General features: G+C 39.0%; 1 protein-coding gene across 1 annotated transcript in view; it reads left to right on the top strand.

Moving 5' to 3' along the window:
* Positions 1 to 21,662, top strand: part of CRYBG1 (crystallin beta-gamma domain containing 1) — a 44,132-nt gene extending 22,470 nt beyond the window's left edge. The window contains exons 15-23 of the mRNA XM_050893732.1: positions 4,641 to 4,767; positions 4,953 to 4,985; positions 6,735 to 6,844; positions 7,114 to 7,243; positions 10,958 to 11,097; positions 13,441 to 13,564; positions 14,761 to 14,919; positions 18,374 to 18,536; positions 21,412 to 21,662. Coding sequence (XP_050749689.1) covers positions 4,641 to 4,767; positions 4,953 to 4,985; positions 6,735 to 6,844; positions 7,114 to 7,243; positions 10,958 to 11,097; positions 13,441 to 13,564; positions 14,761 to 14,919; positions 18,374 to 18,536; positions 21,412 to 21,500 — 1,075 coding nt within the window. The 3' untranslated portion in view covers positions 21,501 to 21,662. The remainder of the gene's footprint in view (positions 1 to 4,640; positions 4,768 to 4,952; positions 4,986 to 6,734; positions 6,845 to 7,113; positions 7,244 to 10,957; positions 11,098 to 13,440; positions 13,565 to 14,760; positions 14,920 to 18,373; positions 18,537 to 21,411) is intronic.
* The last annotated feature ends 1,426 nt before the right edge of the window (positions 21,663 to 23,088 follow it).

Here is a 23,088-nt window from a genome sequence, read left to right as displayed (position 1 = left end):
ACTGTGACAGATTCAGTAAAAGCTTGGCATAATATTTTGAAGTAACCTTCCTGGTATCATATTGAAAACACTTCATTAAAAAAAAAAGTAAAAAATGTAAGAAGCCCTGAACCTTTCATAGCAATTTTTGAACTACAGGTATCTGGGGTAAGCAGTTACAGCAGTAACAGATAACAGATGATCTGTATTTCCCACATAATTAATTTGATTGCTCTGTAATTTAAAGGGTATATCAAAGAAAAGAAAGCCTGACACTGCAGTGCACAGATACTACTGAGCAAGTTCTAAGCTAAACTGCATCTCTAAACTATGCGGAAGACAGGCCAGCTCTGCATTTGGGGAGTGAATATTCCATTTTGGGGTAATTGAGCACTAGCTGCGTTAAAATTTTCAGCTATTGTGTTTCTGAAGAATGTTTCCAAGCAATATTTTAACATCTTTGCTGAATCCATTGTAAAGACATCCCGAAAGAAATATCCTAAGGTGATGAGGATTGACTTCTTTAAAAATGAAAATGTTTTGCTTTTGAGCATTCTTCAGAGACTGGCCAAGCATAAAATCCAGGATATTTTATTCTTCTGCCATTGAGGTGGGAGAAAGCAATCCAGACTGCCTGAAAATAGGAGAGGTGTTTCTTCTTTTAAGTAGGGTTTGATGTTTACTTCCAAATTGGCAGGATTTTAAGTGGCAGAAAATGGAAGTATTTGCTAGCAACAGGTAACACCCTTTACAAGTTTAAGCAAGTACTAAAATCAACTGTTGTACAATTTTTATTCCCTCTCTGCTTAAAAACACTTCAAGCTTATATTTAATAGTGATCAAAATCACAGGAATTGCATGTTTGAAATGTGCCTTTTCTTTATCCATAAACACACCAAATGTTTGCCAGAAATACTGAAAAAGCCCATCTTCCAGTTGATCCTTTTTGAACTTGGTGGAAGAACTTTTCCAGATTTTTTTTTTTTACGTAGGTGTTTGTTTTACTGTGGTCCTGTAATCAGCCTGGTTTTCCCCTAATTTTCAAGTAATTAGTCCACAGTGCAGATTTGGCTGCTTCTAGTGTACATGTGGATCGTGATACTAAGGAAATCATTAGGTGATCAGTAGTTTGTGTACAGGAGCCAGAATGTAGTGAATTTAATCTGGATGCATTCGGGAAGGTAAAATGGGTGAAACTAAAGAGACATGAGGTACAAGAACAAACCTCCACTGGGAGCTGAAAAGGGCAAGAGCCTGTAGGTACCCCATGGGAGAATATTTCAAACAAAGCTTCCACTTCCCTCCATCTCTGAACGGAGCTGAACTGATGTTCGAATAAACCTTTCAAGGAGTCACAAAATTAAAGTTTGCAGGTCCCTGGGATACTAGGAATCACAAGCACAAAGGGGTATGATAAAGAACCTGTTCTCTCTCTTTCCTGTAAACAGAATTTTATTACCTCATCCTCTCTGTTAATCATGCTACAAATCTGCAAGTGCCATTTAACTTCCTGGCCCCTCATGGTCTATCTGATTAGCATGGATAGGCCAATTTAAACCCATCATTTCCATGTAGTATTTAAGCTTTAAAGACTGTGGATTCTATTTCAGACCCGAAGGAGTGCTTCTGTGCCTGAAAGCTTACTTTTTACAGCTATGGCATTTAGTTTAATGAAGGTGTTGCCATTTCTTCCGTAGCTGAGAGAGAAGGTCCTTCCAGGACTGAGGTAATCTGTCGTATTCTAAAATGAGTCTGAGCAATGCAAAAAGGGGGATTACCTCTCTCAGGTCATGTTAGAAAGAGCATATGCGATGAGAAATGGCCAATGTTTTAAAAGATAAAGTTAGGTAGGATGAATCCTGGGCTAACCATGGGCAAAGCTGATTTTTGGCAAGTTATCTGTGTCTGGGTTCTTTCCTTGGCTGTTCTTCCAGACCCTGTTTGGAGCTGCGCTTCCTAGACATCATATATAGAAGGCTTTGGGGAAAGCTACTGTGCGTGTAATAGTACTAACAATATATAAACGACGCTTTACATCTTTGGTTCCAGGGGCACGGATGGTGGAGAGCAGTGAAGGTCTCCAGCACCACCCTGCCAGCAACCTGGGATGAGGCTGTTGCACATCCTAACTAAGGCAATTTGTAGGGCTGGGGGTTACAAAAACTGTTGTGTTAGGAGAACTTGCTCCCTGTGGGGCAGGGTTGTTGTTGCCATGCTGCAGAGCAGTACTTCAGTTTTTGTGGTGCCTGGCAGCTGGGATGTGACTCTCTTGCTCAAATGTGGAGGTGATGTCTTGCTCTCCAGGCCTTTCTGTTAAGTCAGAAGTTGGGTTAAGGCAGTGCTCCTTCCTAGGGATAGTCTTGAGGTCTGACAGGTTTAGCTGGTACTGAATTCAGCTGCCTGTCCTTGATGTTGTTGTTGTTATTACTACTCTCAGCAGCTTGTATGGGCTTCTGAATGAAGTGGAAAAGCACAAGTATTTCACCAATAAGCCTTGACTCTAGAAACTCTCTAATTGCATGGGCTGACTTAAATGGGGGAGTGGTACTTATTTAAATCCCATTGATTTCAACATAAACATGTGCAAGTGAGATACATTGATTACTTCTGTAGTTGGGCTTCTTTTTAGATGGGGGAAATGAAATGACTGCTATCAAGAGATTCTTAGGAGGCATCTGGCATGTTTTATCATTCACTTAATAGCAGAAACACTTGTTTGCATAGGTGTCAATCAAGTTGAACTGTCGTGCACTGTAGGTGTACCCTCGCATTTGTGCATTGAAAAATCTAATGAACATCTGCTGAAGAAATTGGTTAAGGAAACCTCATTGTCACAGCTTTTGGTATATGTGGCATACAGGTATAGACACACCTGAGACATTTGAACTGTCTGCTGAATTTATTGTACATACCAATGTCTCTTTGATGAATTACTGTGAGGTGATTTTGAAATGTGCCTTGAAATATGCCTTAAGTAATTAGTGCATAACAAGTTAGAATAATTGATTATATCTGAGGCAAACCAAGAGATGTGAATAGTGATAAACATGAATCACTATATGAGTGTTTGCCATGGACAAGTAATACAAAGTTCATGCTCTCTGCACATACATGTTGTTACAGCTTTATTTCAGTTTGAAGTTATCCCACTTCTTATATCTGCAGAGACTCTGGCATTTGTTCTTGGAATAAAACTGCAGCTTAATAGAATCCAGTTGCTCAACACACATAGATCATTTTATGGTGACTTTAGATGGTGAGAGGTAGCCTCCACTGCAAATTATAAGTTCCGTATCATTTTACTGCTTTATCATGTGAAATTTTTTGTTAGTGTTGAAACTCTGTAAGAAGACTTCACTGAAAGTGAGTTTTGGCATAACCTAGTATACACTTGTTATGCAACGCACTGGCTAAAATTAAAAGCTAGTTGACTATGAGTAGAAGATTATCTTGTAGAACCAGGAACCAGCAAGATGTCCTGATCCCTGCATAAATATAATGAATGAAACTCAGCTGTTACTGTGGCCAGTTCTAATATTGGCAATCAAAAACAAACAAAAAAAAAAAAGGATGAGTTTAAAGAAGAGCCAGAATGTAATTATGGGAAAGTTTGGGAAGTCTAGCAGCGAAAGGCAACAGAAGTTATGCAGGTTATCACAAAACCAAAGGTAGTGCTGATGCAGGAATGCTTTATCTGGGCTTTCAATATGGAGCCAGGTTTAGGAGAACACTGTAGTAGAAGGTTTATTGAATGTAGTAGACTATGCATAGCAAGACTAGCTGATAGCAGATACTTCAGACTAGAAATGAAGTGCTGCAGGGGTAATTGAACATCGGAGAGATACATGTAGTGATTTGGTTGCTTTTCTAATACTTCAAGTGTGTATCTCAAAAGTTCAGTGTCTTTCAAAAAGGCATATTCTGACTGAGACAGAAGTTATGGGCTTGATGGAGAAATCTGAGTTTGTGGCCTGTGTCAGGCATGAGATCTGACTGAGCAGTTACAATAATGACTTTGAATTTAAATACTTTAATCTGGTCAAATTTGTGATGGTTTTGATGCTTAACTTTCAAGGATGTTCTTCCTGCTGATGTCTTTGATTCCTAGCAAGGAACAGCCTGCTCTCATTAGCATATATGCTTGTTGTTGCAACTCACCTTTCTGTTGGGGTGCGTGTTTGCTTAAATGCAACTGAACTGTAGGTACAGGCAACATTAAAAATCAGTATTCCTGTCTTTACTGCCCAGATAACTCTGAAAGTTAGTTTTATCCAAAAAATTGTATTCTGATACCTGTCTGTTTTTCTAGAGAAGAACTTGATCTAGATAAAATAATAGATTTGTGAAACATCTTGAAATATTCTTACTGGAGACAGCTTTTAGTATACCTAGCAGATGATGTATTTGAACTTGTGGTCTGCTTTAGCTAATTCACTCTGATTTGTATTGACATAGTAGGGTGAATGGAAGTGAAATTTGCATGGGTTTTGGAGTATCAGGTACACGGATTTGTTTAGGGTTTTAATAGCATCACAGCTCAGCACTTGAGGGGAGAAATTTTTTATTTGTTCTTACATTAAGACGGTAATGAATATACACATCTGTGTTTTGGAAAAGTAGTGTGACTTCTACCCATCACCCTCTTCTTCTGTCTCTCTTAGGTGGGTAGCTTATGAGAATCCTGAGTTTACAGGGGAGCAGTATATACTTGCTAAAGGGCTATATCCCAGCATTGAGGCATGGGGGGGAAAGAATTGCAAAATATCTTCAGTTCAACCCATCATTATGGTAAGGAGTTCATTTTATACTTGTTTTGCAAGTTTCTCTGAAGTATTTGGAGCTATACTTTTTCTATCAAATTCAGTTTATTTATATTCTTTAAACAATAATTAATAGTAAAATTTTGTATGTTTGTTATTTTATCACTGTTAAAAGTATTTTTTTCCTTTTTTTTCCCCTCCAAACTTTTGCAGGATATTGTTGGAAGCGAAAGGGGTAAAGTCAAGGTAAGATACTTCTCTAAGTGCATGAAACATACTGTGTAGTGTCTGTCACATGTATAAATAAAGAAATGGCTTTTTGTCTGGTGTAACACCCAGGTATTTGCATAGATGGTTGACTAGTCAGACAAAGGGCGAGAACTGCAGGTGAAGGAAGGCTGCTTTCCAGACCTCTTAAGTAAGGCACAGTAAGGCCCAAGGAAGGTGGGATTTAATACATAGCTACCATCAGAACTTTCTCGGGGCACAGGCAATGTTTTGGTTCAGCAAGTGAGCTGTTTTGGGGTATCGGTGATTGTTCTGAGGAGCTGGAGCCCGCAGCCCTCTGTGCAGAGGTGCAGGTACCTGGATTCTGTTGCTGAGGCGAGGGCTCTACAAGTTAGATGTTGTTGTTCATGGTATGGTTGTGACTTAATTCCTTTTGAACCTAGTTCTTTGGTTAACAGTTCTGCTAATGGTGGTTGCACCTTAAGGGAATCTCGTTCACTCACAAATACTGCTGAGTTGTGCTTAAAAGTTAATGCCATCTTTGTCAATAACTAAGAGAAGGAAATGGCAGGGAGGACTTGTCTGTTCAGTGAGTTAACATATTTTTACATTGGACTGTCTCCTATGTGCAAGTACTAATACATAGTTTTGACAGTGAGGCTAATGGGCAGCTTTTTTTCATCCTTTCGTAATTCTGAACCTTTTCATGTTTGTCCCTGTACAAAGTTACTTTTATTTTCATTTTAGTCAAAATGGTGAGCGTGTTGTGGAACTAAAAGCTAGGGAGAAAAGTCTTAGCTGACTCGTTTTGCATTCTTGATTAGAAGCATGCCTCAGTGGAATCTCCTGCATAGGGATAATGTGTAAACTATGGGGAATAAAAATCTCAAGGCTGCTTGTTTTCAGCTATGTGCATGAAAAATTATTTGCGTCTATATATTATGTGCCTGTTAAGACTTTATCCTAAGGAAACAAAGAAGTAATGGCTTGTAGTCAACAGACTGCATCCCTCGTCAGCATGTTCCTCTTTGGAGAACGCTGTACATGCCCACACTCGTATCTGTTAAGAGTGAATAAAGCTGGTAGGCATGTGATAATGTGAATGACTTCTGTGTGATCAGGGTTAATTATCCTCTAACCAAATTAGCAGGTTTGCTGCTTAGAATTTTTTTTCTTTTTTAACAAGGACAAAAGACTCTGGGTGATGTATCCTCTTATCCTCTGAGCAGTGAAAGAACAACTGACATGACTGTAACTATAGCTGTAACAGGCACATAAAGCCCATCTACCCTGGGAACATATACCATGCCTGTTGGCATGCTGTCTGAGTACTTTGCCAATATTATGCACCATTTATGTTCTGAGAGACAGTTTTCATTTAGTGGGAAGAGTATGTATTTTGGAGATTAAATGGATTAGTGATCTATAAAACAAAACCGTTTATGGCCCTTTACTAAAGATATGCCTATTCTGTGGGAATTTAAAAATCTTCTCCAGCAGATAGTCCAAGGAGCTGTCTTTGTTGATGGTGTTTTAATTATTTTGTATCTTGCTGAGTGCTTTACAGCCAGAAGTAATTTTTGGTATTGTTACCTTGCTGTCTTGAACAAGGATTGCAACACTGAAGAGGTAACAAAAAATATATGTTACTGAGGAAGTCTGGGTGTTTTAAGTATGTTTTAATCTAATTATAGGAGTAATGGTAGAGACATGTTATTGAAGGTTGAAGAATTAATTGTTTTTAAATATGTTTATAACTTTTTAAAGGTCCAGTTATTTTCAGAGCCTGAATTCAAGGGTAACTGCCAAATATTTGAAAAAAACACAAGATGTATTGATTCATTTGCTGTGAAGTCTTCAAAGATTTTAGATGGCAGGTAAGTTATATTGAATGAATATTGCAAAATCAAGAAAATGGTAAAAGTTTTAAAAAAGCAACCAGCTTTCTAACACCTGAAGTGATTTCACATATGGGGACTTCCAGAAAACAATGCTTTGCAGCTTACACATCAATCTTTAGCTTGTCAGCACAAAACATTGTAAATAACGTTTCTGCCAGTAGCTCCTCCTAAAGACTGAGAAACAGTAGCATCGTTTTACTTGCACAGAATTCTCAAGAGGCAATTTCTTCTCCTTCTTCCTGCAGCTGCATAGTGTATGACCAAGAAGAATTCTCTGGTAACCAGTATGTGTTGGAAGAAGGAATCTATCCTGATCTGACGGCGATGGGTTGTTCACCCCAATCAGTTCTAAAATCTTTACGGATTATAAATATTGTAAGTAAAGCTATTAGAAATATTGTAAAGTAAAGATAAGTACACTGATGACTCTGACCTCCCCATTTTTTGCAACAGTAAAAATGCTAGGGATGCACAGGTAACAGAGGAGTTGTTTTTTGGTTGGTTTTTTTTTTTCGCTATGTAGTAGCAGTTAAATGTCCTAGCTGCAGTCAGGTTTTTTTTTGACCTCTGTGCTGTTTTTGCAAAGGAGAGGACATCACAGAAGCAGCTGCCTGGGATCACTGTTCTTAATAACAGCTTATAAAAGGACTTCTGTAAAAAAAGTCAAGGATGTGTCAGATAGACTCTTTATTTCCCAGTAGGAGAGACCACTTAGAGTGAGTTGAGAAATGTCAGTAGGACAGTGTGAAGAAACATCTGTACTGCGGACCTTGTTTTTTATGCATAGTAAAAAAGCAGACTTAACTAAGCAACTTTGCATGAAATACGTGTACTTATAAAACACTATTGCTATCATCAGGGAAATGCAACTTGAGTTAATCATGAAATAATGTACCCTTCTAGATAAAGTAAAGCAACACCCAATGCTGTTTGGCAAAATCAGACAGTGGTGGTGTTATGTGTGGTGGATACAAACTAAACAACATTTACATATTTTGTAACTCATCAGTGGTGAGGAACAAGTTTGCTCAAGACTATAACCAATCATTATGATGGATCACTTATGGAATCTGCAAGTATCTTTTAAGATCAAAGTAATTACTAGCAAAATGTGGTCAAGAATCCAGGAACTTACAGCAATATGAAGAGATGGTACTAATTTTAAAAAAGGAGGAGTACACTATTGACTCTCTTCTTTGAATTTGGCAACTTTATAGCACTCCACTGTAATTTTGGTAACCCATCAGTGATGTAGCAGTTGACGAAGGAGAACTAAAATGTGTCATCCTCTTTCATGTCTCTGGAGCATTTTGATGAACAGTGTAAACAAACATCTGCAGCAAGTATGTCTGCCTTCTGAACTCTTTGGCTGTCCAGTAGACAGATCCTATTAAAAGCAATAGAATTGTTTCTAGCCAAGCTTGGTGGGTGATCACCATGAATTAAAGTGGGCTCTTTTGTACATGTCAGTATCGAGTTCTTGGGTTTAAAATGCTTGTTTCAAGCTGGAAGGATCAGCTTACTTTTGGAAGATTTATTATTTGTGACAGAGACTGTTGTGTTAAAACAGCCAAATGCCAGTTCTGTGCCTCTTTAAGTTCTTATAACTTCTGAAACTTGTTCTAGCACTACAATTTATCACACTTCAGACAGTAGGATGGAGCTGCATCTGTCTGCAAGTCACGTGCTGCTGCTTCCTTCTCCAGAGGCTTCCTACCTGCGGAGAAGAGGAAAATGGGTCACTTTGCTCAGCCGTTTATTAGCAAACCAGAATACAGAGAATAAGAAGTTAGGTGGAAATGATCATATTATACTGTTCATTTTTCATAATTTTACAAAAGCTTGAATGTTATTATTCTAGATACTCGTTTCACCTGCCAGATTTATTTTGGGATTGTTTTTTTGGCAGTGCCAATCTTAATTCCTCCTCACCATCTGCCATTCCCATAACTTTTCTTGTGATTTTTCTGTGACATTTCTATACCAGAAACACCTTTGCTATTTTAATATGTAACGTTACTATATTTGTCTAGTTTAACTCCCCTTTGCAGGGATCCATTTCTAAGGGACCATAAAAAAAGGAAATGAAAGGGATATTTGATAAACTTGGAAGTGAAAGTTAAAAGGGTTTTTATTCATAAGCTCAAGGGTTTTGGTTTTTTATACCACTGTGTGTTTGCTTGATTGTGCTTGCTTTGCATGCTCCACATGGTTGTGCTGCAGATAGAAAACAGCATTTTTCCTTCTTGAACTTGCTACATATTCTTTTTCCTGAACATACTATAAAAACAACTGTGAATGTGGTTTATGCTTGAACAGTCATGCTGAAAATACTTCTTTTTAATGAGCAACTCTGTGAAATAACTAAATGTAGATACACAGTAGCACCAGCTTCATACAGTGCAGTACATGGGAAGTACTGAAAGAAAACTCATGAGCTGACCTTGCACTTCTCTCTGTGGGGAAGGTTTTATATAACAGTGTTGCTGCTGAATCTAAAAAATGCCCGGAGTGGACGATGCGGCAGAAAATTGGAGGATATCCTTTTCTGTCTGTGTGTTTTCTTTCTAAATAGATTATTTCTGAAGCATTGCATATGGCTCAAGGGCTGCTGCATGACCAGTTGCCTGTCTCAGAGTGCAGGTGCAGGTCTGTAAAAGGGCTGAGGGGTCAGAGACGCCGGGACATCATGGTGCGACTGTTCTGTTGGGCTCTTTACCCGTGATGACGCATGACAGTCTAACTGGTGTTAACCTTTCGTGGTGGGGATGAGCGTACTCTGATTTTGGAGTAAGCTGAAAGGCCTCTCCTGGCATTTTCCGCAGCCTAGCAGCGTGCGTGCGATCAGGAAGCATAGCTCAGCTGCTGTGCGATAACCTGGACTGCTGCGGAGATAATGGTGACGCTCATGCAACGTTATCAGCTGGGCCCTTAAACGTCTAAAGGAATATTAAAGAGGAGTTTAAGCACCGTCTGGAAATTGGTAGACACGAGGTCTTGTCTAACAAAGTCGCACAGATATCCGCTGCCATGCGTGTACAGAGCCACCTCTGCCTTGGAGGGCCTGTTTCCGTGCCTGAGGCCAGATGGGAGTCTGTCGAGACTTCGCATCATGTCGGGCGTTCCCGATCCAGCTGATGTGTTTCGAGCCTGCCGAACACATGCCAGCAGGAAGGAGCTCTTCTGGCTGTGGCGTTGGTTTTATGCAGTCATTGCTGAAAGACTTGCGAGAAAGGGCGTGGCAGGGTCATTTCTGTCTGTGAGCGTAAACTGTACCACCAGGACACTCGGACTTAATTGACTTTACCCTGAGGGATTTCAAACCCTTACCTCCCAGTTATTTCCAGTCCACTACAGATACCTTGCCACACAGAACAGAGTCCAAGGTTCGTTATCCAGAAGACATTTAAAATGGATTCAGTGATGCAGGGAGCTTCATGTGGGCAGAATCCCTTTGACACCAGAAGCGTTTTGACAGAGAGGGAGAAGAATCATCTCCCCACAGCAATTTGGAGGATTCAGATGTTACATTTTTGCTTGAGTCATGAATTTCACCTCCGAAGTATGGATCTTGAAGCTTTTGTCTAGTCAGAGATTGATGTTGCCGTAACCTACTGTAAGAGTTAAAAATGAGAGCAGTAAGTGATAAGCAGTGCTGACAAGGCTGTCGTCATTTGAAGCTGTAGAAATCAATATTATCTTACTGTGTGTTCAGGTCTGAAGATGAGAATTCCTACAACGAGTGGGCTTTAGTGAAATGGAAGAGGGATATGGCATTAATTAAAATGTATTTTAAAACATACTTAAGATATTATGCAAGAATCAACCACAGAGACATTTGTGTGTGCCTTAAGATAAGGAAGTTTTACGCTCCATGCATAAAGATCCCTTGTGTGTTTTGTATAAGGGCTTTTTATTACTTTTTTTATTAAGTAACCTGTTGCAGAGGAAAAACATTATTCAGGGTCTTTGATCTTAAACAACCAAGAAGAAACCTCTGAAATAAAAGGGCTGTGTGGAGTAATGATATTCACAGTCACCATCTGGAGTTCTAACATCCTATAAAAGTGCTTTATCTTCCTTTTGCAGGAGCTGTCTGAGCCGTGCATAGCTCTTTTCGAAAAGGTGGGTTTCCAAGGAAAGAAAATCGAATTCAGTACAGAAATCTTAAATCTCCAGTTCCTGGGATACAATCCTCGAATAGCTTCAGTTCAAGTCCTTGGCGGCATGTAAGTTTAAAATCACTTTTTGATTCTTTAGAATGATGTACTTATTCAGCAGAAAAATTACAGGTGTTAGAAACCAAGGAGTACAAAATTAGAATATCATAATGTGTGCAGTGCATTAATGCAGTTTCTTCTCACAGAACCTTTTCACATCCTGTTGCAGCATGTTATCACTGACTGGTGCCCTGTGCTAGAAGTTGAAATGAATTTGAATAAAGCTCATAAGGAAACGGTGTCTTCTCTCATGCCATATTATAAAAGCCAGTTGCATAGCATCCTTAAAACCAACTTCTGTGCTCTTGGTTTAGGTCTCAATCATAAAAAAATTGTTCCGTTTGTGATCTGTGTCATGTGTCATAAGTTCAAAATGTTTTACTAAGTCTTCACGTTCCTCCTTTTAGCTAGATGTTATGGACACAGTGGTACAATCAGGTTATCATCTGGCTCCTTTTGGCATTAGTAATAATACCTTTTACTTCAGGAATTGCGTCAGACTCTTGGTTGTAAATCTAGCAGTTAAATTCATTAGCTATTTTTAAGCAGTTTTGTTTTCTAAATTTACTTTTGAAGATCATGTAAAGAAATAGTCTGTGATGAAGTTTAAAAACTGTCTGGAAGCATTTTGAAAACGTCTTCCAGTGTTCCAGCAGATCTGTTAAATTTCTGGTTTTGTGTTTTTTCCTGTTGTTAACCTCTACCTCCAAGATACTTGCCCCAAGTATATGTTCACGTTTTTTCTAACTTGAAGAATCTGACTTATTTTTTTAACGATAAATCCATGTTACTGTTGCTTTGCATTTAAATGTGTTCTTTTGAAGAGGTAAATTTCCAAGGTGTATGCTAGAGAGGTGCTGTTGGATAGCTTAAGACTGCCCTCAAGTGGATAGCTAATACCAGATTTGTAGAGTAAACCATTTTTCCTGTCTGGATGAACTGGTCAAAGGGTTTCCTTAGCACACTGAACGGAAGTTTGAAACATAAAGGTCATAAGAAAAGGTACATGCTCCATATTCTTAAGTCTCCTGAGATTTCAGTATCTTTCACCATAACCACAATATAGTTGATTGTCACTTTCCATAACATGAAATAACATGAAGTCAAACATCAAGTTACTTCTTTGCCAAAAACATGGTTACCATGATTCCAGGTAATAGAGTCGTGAATTGTGCGTGTTTCCTGTCCAATGAATATATATGTTTTTTCTGGTTGATCACTGGAAACGTATAGAGTATGATATGAAAATTCTGATTTCATTATAGCAGCGTCAGCTGCTGAAATGTGTCAAAATACAGGTTTCAGAGTGTCCTTGCCCCTACTGCCTCCCTTATTGAAGGGGTTTTTGTCTTCTCTTCCTCTGCTAAGAGACATCCGTTTATAATTCTCTTAATTTCATACTTGGGGATAGATGTGTATTAGGCTGTGAAAAAGCACCAAAATTAAGGTGAGTGTGCTGCTTCTGGATATAGACGTCTACTGACAAATCAGTCAGAGGAAAGGAGGTAACAGGAAAATGTGTGTATTGAGTGTTCATGTGCTCAAAAACCTACAGCTATTGGACAGTCCCAGCAAATCCGTGTGAGAAAACTCAACATATTGCAGCCTGTTTCAAAGTCTGGTTGTAATTCACTGCCTGTGCCAATAGTAGAGAAGCAGAAGTCAGGTTCTGACAGGTTGCCCTCTATGTGATTGTAAGCGTGGTTGGATGTGTGCTAAGGAATGCTAAACAAAATTTTTCTATATGCTTTTTCTCTCTCTCTGTCTTCTCTCCCCCCGCCCCTTCCAGGTATTTGGAAAGAAAAAGGGTGTTTTGCAATAAAACCTCTATCAGAATACCCTAGAGAACTTCACCCTGTTGCAGTTCCAGTATTTGCTTATTGCAGTCTGCATCCCTAGTAGTTCTTTCCCATGTGGGTCAGGCCTGTCCAAATTAAGATACACAGAACTACTGGTTCTGCACATGCAACAATCTAGCATATACAGCGTATGTAGCATATACATATATGCTCCTTGAGGAGTCACCGTACCTCCTGAAAACAGATGATATTTAAAAGTTGGGTTCTCCCTTTAAGGCAAGAAAATGCTTTGTTTCATTCAGCTTGTAATTTTTAAATAACAGGACTTTAAAATGTGAACTCCAGTGTACTCATCTTAATGCGGTTGATCTAAATCAGGACATGATTTTATTATTTTTGAAGACCTGTTAAAAAGAAGGTCATTGACTTTCCAGAGCTAAACACTACTACTTTGTGGGACAAATTTCTATTAAACCCATTTATTGATTCCAAAGCAGGATTTGGCAGTAAAAGCATTGTCTTTTTTTTTTTTTTTCTTTCCCCTCCCTCGTAGATGGATAATTTATGAGCATAGTAATTACAGGGGGCGTCAGATGTTGTTATCACCGAATGAAATTCCAGATTGGTATAAAGTGAGTGGCTATTGTCAGATAGGTTCTCTGAGACCTTTACTGCAGGTGAGTAGGCTCTGACATGAGATTGTCAAGTACCAATTTATATTTTGTAATGGGGTTGGGGGGATATTATACAATTGAAAGCAATGTTACAGTCTTGATGCATGTCACAAGCTTCAGCAATGGCAGCTGTGTAAAGAAATCGCTCTACAGTTTCACTTGTAATAAAAGCTATTTGATTATGCTACATGGCTTTGCAGTTCTACTGCTTAAACTGTTCATTAAGCATCTGCTTTAAACCAAGGTATAGAAGACGGCATATAAGGATTGGCTAAATTATTTTAACAAATAATGGCTATAACTACTATATATAAATTATTTTAAGTTGTTTTATAATTAGTGCCCAAACTGGTCACTGGTGTACTGTCTGTACTATCTGCATTATTTTTGGAACAACAAGAAAATTGGTCAACAAAATTGGATACTTCAGTTAATAGTGGTGATGTGTTGATTTAGGGGCGAAGTCGTTCCCTGCTTATTACTTGGCAGAATAATTTGCAAATCTAATGCAAAACTTATTCTCATGGTGTCCTTTTCATTTTGTTCTCTAAATAAGGACCATGTGATTTGGTCCAATGCTACAGCAGTCCTGTGAGCTTTAACATGTGAGGTTCTTGCTGAGCCATATTTTATTGAGGAAACAACTTTTTCTAATTCACAGATTACTTGTACCTGTAACCAAATGCATTTGCTTGCTGTCATAGCGTTGTCTTTGTATAGCCTTAAGCAGAGTTCGGAATAATGCATTTTGACTGCCTTGGCTGAGAGCTTGTCTAAACAGAAATGTTAATGTGTAACAAGCCGCAGCATGAATGTGTAGTGTAATACTTGCTGCCACAGAAATAAGCAGCACTGCACAAGTGCACCCTTAATGAAAGCTAAGAGCATCTATACGAGAAGTTAGCAGAGAGAAGTTAGTGCTGCTCTGAATTAAAAATTCTTAGCTTTCCACTGTGTGCCGATCTCAGTGCATAGGAAAGCCTGAAACTCTCCATGCAGGATGGCGAGTTCTCAAAGCTTGGCTTGTCCTAGACATTTATGGACTTTGGAATTAAATTCTAAAATAGAAAAGTTAAGCTTTCCGAAAGAAAGAGGGAGGCATGGGGTTCAGCACTGAACAGTAATTGCTCTGAAGTTAACCAGAGCAGGATGTGTTCTGCGCTGAGACTGTGGTTAAAGAGGTGTGTTGTCTTCTGCAGAAACGTGTGTACTTCAGGCTTCGAAACAAGGAAACAGGAAAATTCATGTCAGCTGATGGAAACTTAGACAATCTGAATCTTCTCAGAATACAGGTTGCAGAAGATACAGACTCAGATGATCAAATCTGGGTTTATCAGGATGGATTCCTAAGGTGCCGGGTGAGGTTCAAGTTCAATGTGAATTTTCTCTTTTCCTCTCCAATAGTAGGGCTTTCTGAATTCAATTCCTATTGTATCATCTTAATTTATTTTATAGGCTTATTCCGTTTCAGCTGTAATATCTTTTTGTAGGGGTTTGTTTGGTTTGGTTTGGTTTTTTTAATCGAACTCTGGCTTTTTCAGGTGATACAAACTAGTTGTATACCTTTTTTATGTAATTGAAATTTTGAGAGATTTTAGTTATGATTTACTTTTCCCTTAAAGAATAGTAACCTCATAAGTACAGTCAACACCAGAAGATCGTTGCCTTGCTCTTCATGAGCTCCTTCCACTTTCATGCCCTCTTTCTCCACAGTGAAAATATCACAAAAGTGTCAAAGCAGGGGAGACCTTTTAAAATGCAGACGCTTCCTGATAATGTTTTGAACGATGCATACCTTGTGGTAGATTGATTAGTGTAATGTAGTGTCCTCTTCTGCATTCAGGCAAGCTTAAAGATAAAATCCTACTCTTTTGGGTTAATTGGTTGGTTGGTTTGTTTCTAGTTATCCCTGTATTTGTCAAATTCATCCCTTTTCCATTCCTCTGTACAAGTTTCCAAATGAAGTCCTACTTTTCTCACAGTCCATAAAACTAATCATGTGCGAGTTGTCATTGAGGTAAGCAGAGGTATGCGCAGTTCATAATGTTTAAGCATGAACAGTCTTAGGTAGGGATGCTGGCCAAAGAAAATTAAGTTACTTTAATACTGTTAAACAGCTTGACTGCAAAGAATCATGTGAACTTTTTCTGTAGGATTGTACAACTTCAAAGGAGCCATTATACCTATGTCATCTATGCTGGAGGGAAGAATCTTACTGTTAATAAGCTAAGGCATTGTTTGGACATGTTTACAGGACACATGCAGTAGTAAAAGGGATTTATGCAGACAGCAAAATGATGCAAAGCAAGCTAAAAGCTTTAATGTCGCATACAAAAGACTTTTCTCTTGACAGTGCCTCTCAAACATTTCACTGAAAGTATTCATATCAAGACAGTGTGGTATTATATGGCTTTGGATAAATGCTCTTGGTTTTTGTCCCTGTCTCTGTATCTCATTGTCCTGGTTTCGGCTGGGATGGAGTTAGTTTTCTTCTTAGTAGCTGGTACAGTGCCGTGTTCTGGATTTAGTGTGAGAATAATGTTGATAACACGCTGCTGTTGCTAAGTGGCGCTTATCCTAAGTTAAGGACTTTTCAGTTTCCCATGCTCTGCCAGCAAGCAGGTGTGCAAGAAGCTGGGAGGAATCAGAGCCAGGACAGCTGACCCGAACTAGCCAAGGGGATATTCCATACCCTAGAACGTCATGTCCAGTCAGTATATAAACTCAGGGGAGTTGGCCAGGAGGGCGGATTGCTGCTCAGGCATCGGTCAGCGGGTGGTGAGCAATTGCATTGTGCATCACTGTTCCCCCCCCCCCCCTTTTTTTTGTTATATTCCTTTTCGTTACTATTATTATTATAATATTTCACCATTATTATTGTTAGTATTATATTTTACTTTAGTTATTAAACTGTTCTTATCTCAACCCATGAGTTTTACCTTCTTTCCCGATTCTCCTGCCCATCCCACTGGGAGCGGGGCGGGGGGGGAGTGAGGGAGCAGCTTGCGTGGTGCTTGGCTGCTGACTGGGGTTAAACCACGACACTCATAAAGCAGTTTTTCTGTGCACAGAAAATACACAGCGCGTGCTGTATAGCAATCAGGTACCTTAGTGCGGAGTGCAGGCTGGCAACATTGATCTTAAATGACTGAACTCTTACAGAGCTCTGCCATCTTTCTGTTGAATGGCAGTAAATGTATTTTGCATAAAAAATTGTTTTTCACCACATTTTAAAAAAAAAAATTAAGCTTGTGGGTGGATAGGTACATGCACGTAGGCAGACGTAGGTCATTGGAAGAACTTGCGCCTTTCTTCCTGTAAGCTTAGGTCATCTGACTGAGTCACAGTACCTTGAGGTATGCCTGAGGTTTTCAAGGAAGGGCTGTTTCAGGTAGGTGGGATAACCAGTAAGCAGGATATGAAAGTCATTCTGCTCATTTTGTCAGAAACAGATATGAATAGCAGATATGAATTCACGTCTCCTCACTCTTCATGAGTTTCTTGGAGATGGGTGAAGTAGCGGCCTAGTGGACCTAATGTGTAAGCTTTCAGTCTTCCAAGTCCCACTAGAGAACATTTTTAGATACAGATGAGAATTTCAGAACTGCAGAACTAAATCGACTTACTTCAATTCTAGGTTACAATAGTAAGAAGTACTACTTTTTCAAAACCATATATTTAATAATTTAGGACCATATCAACAATGGCATAGGTGTGTGTTTAATCTGCCGCTGAAGTCCATTCAGAAGGTACAAGGTGGCTTATGCTGATCTATTGAAAATCACTGTTCACACAGAATAATTAACTGTAATGTACTACTAATACAGCCTTAATATTCTTTTCAAGTAAGCTTGATTTTTGCCAGTTCTTTTTTTAACCATAAAGACATTTGCAGAGTTTTGAAATCAAGTAATACAAATGACTAGGAAAAGAACATAGAACAAAGAAGAAAATATTATTGTGATACACTGTGAAATTCATACACTCGATACTGTGCAGTTATGTCCTCTATCACAAAAGGTTATTGCAGAACTGGAAACGATTAAAGACCAAAAACAGGATGCGCAGAGGAGATGGAGGGCTTCTATGCAAGGAAGAGACGAAATAGCTAGGACTTTTTAGCCTGCAAAGGGGGCAGTTTGAGGGATGATATGACTGAAGTCTCTGCAAACATCGTGTGGACAAGACATCCCTTAAAATAAGGGAGAGGAAGGCGGGTGAGGAGAGCATCAAATAAAACTAGTAGTTGCCTATCAAATTATTTTTTAATTTTATTTTTTTGCAGTAGTAGTAGTTAAGATTTGGAACTGCTTGCCACAGAAGGGTTATGATACAGAAGGGTGTTCATGTAAAGGTGTTACATTAATCTCAGTGGGTAGTGACTAACAAATTCACATATAGGACAGAAACCGTCCAAGTATTAAAGGTACCAGCTCTGCACGGAAGAGTCTCTGGGCTGGAAATTGCTGTAGACTGGGAGAGATTACCAGGAACATACTGCATACAAGAGCAGAGTGAATGTAGTCTTCCATGGCATCTGTTACTGGCCACTGCTCGAGGCAGGTGCTAATTGTACCTTTTGGTCTGATACAGCATGGTTATTTTAACGTTCTTATGTAGTGGAGAGTGTCAGCAGAAACAGGAACAAAAATAAGTAGTCTTGAGTTTGGGGCAAAAATACATTCCTTTAGGGAAAGCAGTTCCTAGATTCTGTTCTCACCTGCTGACATCTCTCCTATCTGATTAAAAAAACAGTGGATACTAGAAGTAAGGCCGTTTTGAATAATTGCTGTTGCCTTTCTGATGATACAGATGGCAGAGGATTGCTGCTTGACAATTGTTGGAAATCTTATAACTCCTGGCTCTAAACTCGGTCTGTCATTTGAGCGGAATGAAGACAAACAATATTGGCATATTAGTCCCGATGGCAGGATTTATAGCAAGATGAAACCCAAGCTGGTTTTAGATATCAAAGGTAAGCAAATGTGTTATCTCATTACATTGTGTCTTAATTACATGGTATTTACAGTGGGATAAACACTAAACGTGCCTATAAATTAAGGATGGTGTTATAGTTACTTTAATCTAGAATCAAAAAAGACCCGATTAGCTAGTCTGATCTCCTGAATTATACAGGCCCAAAGACTTCATTTCATTTTTCCTACGTAGAGTTTAGTAACTCACAGTACTTGCTTATCTTGTATTCCCATTGTCCACTCACTGTAGATATCCTCAGTTAATATTACGTGGCACTGGGTGATGTCAATATAATTATTTAAAATGCTGAAGCAAGAAAAACCTAGCTTCTCATTAACTTTAATTTGTATAGAGCAAATTTTCTTATATAGTAGTTGTAGATGCAATAGCCAAAGGATATTGGGAAAGCAAAGGCAGGCTTGTACACTGATGTGATAAGATGCAAAAAGTTTTTTCATTTGTTTATTAATGGCTATACGTTTATTGCAAACATGAGATTCTGCCATAGCAGCCTAAGGTCTGTGCACACTTGATGTGTGTTTTACAGTTGCTTTTGTCACAGCAATTTGATTCATGTAGATACTGTTTCTGAACTTTGTTTTCATAATTTCATAGAAGGTCTGAAAAAGCAACAAATGGAATGATTAGCAGAATTAGCATAATCAGATGTTCTTACATAACTCTGCATTTTTGGGTGGGCGGAGTAATCATTTTCTATAGCTGTTATTTTTTTAGCTGTTTTAAAATTAATTTTGCATTGATGCTGTGACATTAATTGCAGCAATTACAAAAAAAAAAAACCACCCAAACCCCAAAAACCCCAGAGTCAACAGTCAGCACTTTAGAACTAAAAAGGACAGGACTATCAGAACTGTGAGAAAGGAGTTATCTAATGTCTGACCATAATACAACACTGGCACAAATAGTCACAAATTCTCTTGACTGCCATAAAAAGCTAGTGATGATTGATTATAAACTTATCAAAAAGACTCCAGTTCAAGGGAGAGTCTTTAGTTACAATGACTCTGCATACCTTTTTCTAAAGTCAGTTCCGAGTTGCACCAAACAAGCAGAAATACTATTACGCTGCCTTCAGTTAATCATGTTAAAAGCAATTATGTATTCTGCATTTCTAATTGAAGAACTTCACAATGGATAGGTCTGGTGATGAAAGTATAGATGCACTCTTAGTTTAAAAAAAAAAAGTAAACCTGTATGGTAAATATGAAAGAGTAGGTACATTTAGCTTTTATTTGAGAAAGCCTGGAAGGAACATTACCTGTTTCTGTCAATTCTGCTGATCCATTCTTGACCACAAATTGAGCATTAATGAATTCTTCAGCAAATGAATGCAGTTGTTCAACTGCGCAGTTACCAGTGCCACCTCGTGGATATACTGGCATAGCACAAAGCTTTGGCCAGAGCACTGCTCTATCAAAGTAAAGCGTCTCTTGTTCCACTGAAAAAAATCCCATCTTTTCCCATTATAACATGTTTATATTCTGTCAGACACCGCTTACAAAATATTTTTTGCACTCGTAGTGATAACTGAGCTATGTAGCTAATGTTATTTTTTGTAGCTGCTGGTTAGGTTTTTTTTCCTGTGGGAGTATTTGATCTGGTATTCCCTTCTTTTTCCCCTCTTCTGAAGAACTCTGCAAGTGTTTCTGCTGTGTATCTCTGCTGTTTTTTAGTAATTGCCTGGTGATGGCAAGGAGAGAAATCATGTTGGTGTTAACTTTCTCAGAGACCTTTCTGATTTGGGACAGTGGCACCAGAAGGCGTCCCCCAAATTCCTGAAGCGGAGAACAGCTAAGGTGCTTGAGATGGCATTTCCTTAGTACAAAAGAGCTGCTCTTAAATGTGCTTGCCCATGCAGGACTCCAGGTGCCTAGCGTATTTCTTTCTGAGATCTGCTAGAATCCGTATGTTACACTCATCATAAGCTTTCAGCTGCCAGGCTTGTCTTTTGCTCGTTCAGGGAGGGTGAGGCTACAGGGGTGCAGAATAACATGTGGTGTCCGTAGGAGTGTTCAGGTGCTCTGTATAAATGGTTGGCTCAGATGGCTGCTTCCGGTGGGAATACTACCTGCTATTGCAGGTATGTTGTACTACATGAGATGCACGTGTCCTGCACTTCTGCACTATGTACTAGATGTGAGAAAAAAAGGTCAGTTCTGACTTTCAGCTCTAGTCGAACGTTTCTTTGCTTCCGACTTTCTTAAGTCAGAATACTAATGGTGCTCTTCTATGGGAACATGTTTGGCATTGCATCACATGAGTAAATTAAGCCCCTCTAAGAAAGGGTTATATTTTGCATTCAGGTATGTTCAGCTGCCAGTGGCAACAACTGAACATTGGGTGATATTCTGTGTATGGCGACTTGTGATGCAGCTGGTCAAAATACAGGATCATAATGGCGAAGAGTAAATGAGTACCAGACCTTGTCCCTGGTGTGGTCATGCTCGTATTGTCTGTTAGCAGCAGGACTTATTTCATCGTGTAAACATCATCTTTAGAGCAAAGTGACAACTGACAGCTGCTGAGGGGAAACTGAACAGCCAAGTGTGACTTTTGGGAAGTGACAGTCTTAAAGGAGCTACCCCTGACTGTATTGCAGTGTTTCCTTCCTTTCCCATCCAGGCTGAAAAAGCCGAGGTACTGAATTACTGAAGGGGTGGAGAGGAGCAGGCAGGCTCCCTTGTTTCAAAATTAATTCCAAAAGGAGGCAGTGATGAAAATGAGTTTGTCTTTTCAGCGCCTTGGGGAGAAGAGAAACTGTCTACACCAGCACTTATTAGAGTTGCCCTGAAACCTAGAGTACATGTCTCTCATTTCAAAGATAATCTACACTCTGAAATTTTTCTTTACAGGGGGCGCACAATATGATCGCAACCATGTTGTTGTCAACGCAGTCAATGAAGAAAAGTTAACGCAGTGTTGGGAACCACTAGTTGTATAAACCCAAACAAGCAAAGAGGACGTTTGAATTAGCCACTATTCCAGACACTAGAATTGGCACTGCCATCTCTGAAGGATACAGGATCAACAATGAGAGTTTTGTCTTGTCTTTGCAATTTTAAAAAGAACAAGCAACTGAATGATTTCACCTCTCTAAGATTATTACCCCTATAAAAGCTTGAGTATCTCTCAACTTTTTTTTTTTTTTTTTTTTTTTAAATCATCACAACTCAATGTGAGATGGAGAGTGGTAATATGCGTCGGGCTAGAGTGGAAGAACTAAAGGTGGGAGAGACCCCATGGTGTTACAGTTGTGTCAGTGAACAGTTAATCCAGAATAGTCAATAAGCATAACTTTAAATTATTTTTAAAAGGTTTTTTTTAACTGAGAGAAGGGCTAAAAAATAATTAAAGCTTATTTTATAAAGGACAGGAATGCAGTGTGTATGTGGGTATAGCAACTTGGACCTATGGGCTGTAGTATAGAGAAATATTCACTACTGGAAATTAATATATTTGTTTCACGGGAACAAACTTCTGTTTACTGAAAGTTTAAAGACTGCTAGCACACAGCACATCCAAAGAATTTTTAACATGTGGCTTCAAATATAGTTAGTATGCTAATATAGTAAGTCCTAAATTAAAAAAAATTCTAGATTTTCTCATGTAGAGACGATGTAAATTAGGATGTTTGTTAGAAAAAGAGAGGGCTGGCAAAAGGATGCATCGGAATGTGAAGAACTTGCCCATTTTCTAGGCTGCCTAACTTTTCGAGTTACAGGTATTTTACTTCTTTGCCAAGTCAAATTTTTACCTTTTAAAACAGTCCCAGTAAATGTAGTCTTCCTGAACTCCATACAGAAAACAAGAATTCTTAGGGAAAGTATCACTAAAGACGACTGCAACAGCACCTAAGCACTGTGGTTACTAAGTTTTTCAGCCACTGCCTGTTGGGCTTACCGTGGAGAATGTCAGACTCCCAGGTATTTCTGGTGACGTTGGAGAGCAACCTCTGGGGTGAGCTGCTGGCTCCCGGCTGCTGCTGGGCAGAAGTGTCAGACTGCTCTAGTAAGGGGCATAGCCAAGCCTGGGTATGTGCCCGGTCACAAGGGCTGCGCCTGTTCAAAGTAAGCGTCACTCCTTTAGTAAAGAGCTTGTGACAAGTAAGACACACTAATGACTGCAGGAGGTTTTTCTGTTGCCCTGCTCTTAACCTGGTTTTGTTCGTTTTCCTTAATAATGTTGGCAAAAAGGTAAAATACAAACGAAGTCTTGTACTATGCTGCTGTATTTTGTTCTGGCTTAGACCAGTGTTATTACAAGCTGCTCCTAGGAGCATCCAGGCCTTTGTCTTGCATAGTAAGTCTGTTTAAAATTAACACTTTCATTACTATTGTATTGCCTCAAAGGATACTGGTGCTTTTATTGTTACCACCCTAGAGGAAGTGCCTTACTAATTTTCCTCCTTTTGTACAGACGTACTGAAGTTTTGTTGCTCTGAAATGTGCTGCTTTTAGTTCTTCATAGAAAACGTGTTCTTATTGGTTCCAAACAGTGGTACTCTGTCATATTGATGTGCTCTTGCTATA

Source organism: Gymnogyps californianus, chromosome 3, assembly GCF_018139145.2.
Source record: "Gymnogyps californianus isolate 813 chromosome 3, ASM1813914v2, whole genome shotgun sequence".
NCBI lineage: Eukaryota > Metazoa > Chordata > Aves > Accipitriformes > Cathartidae > Gymnogyps > Gymnogyps californianus.
This window is presented reverse-complemented; position numbering and strand designations above follow the sequence as displayed.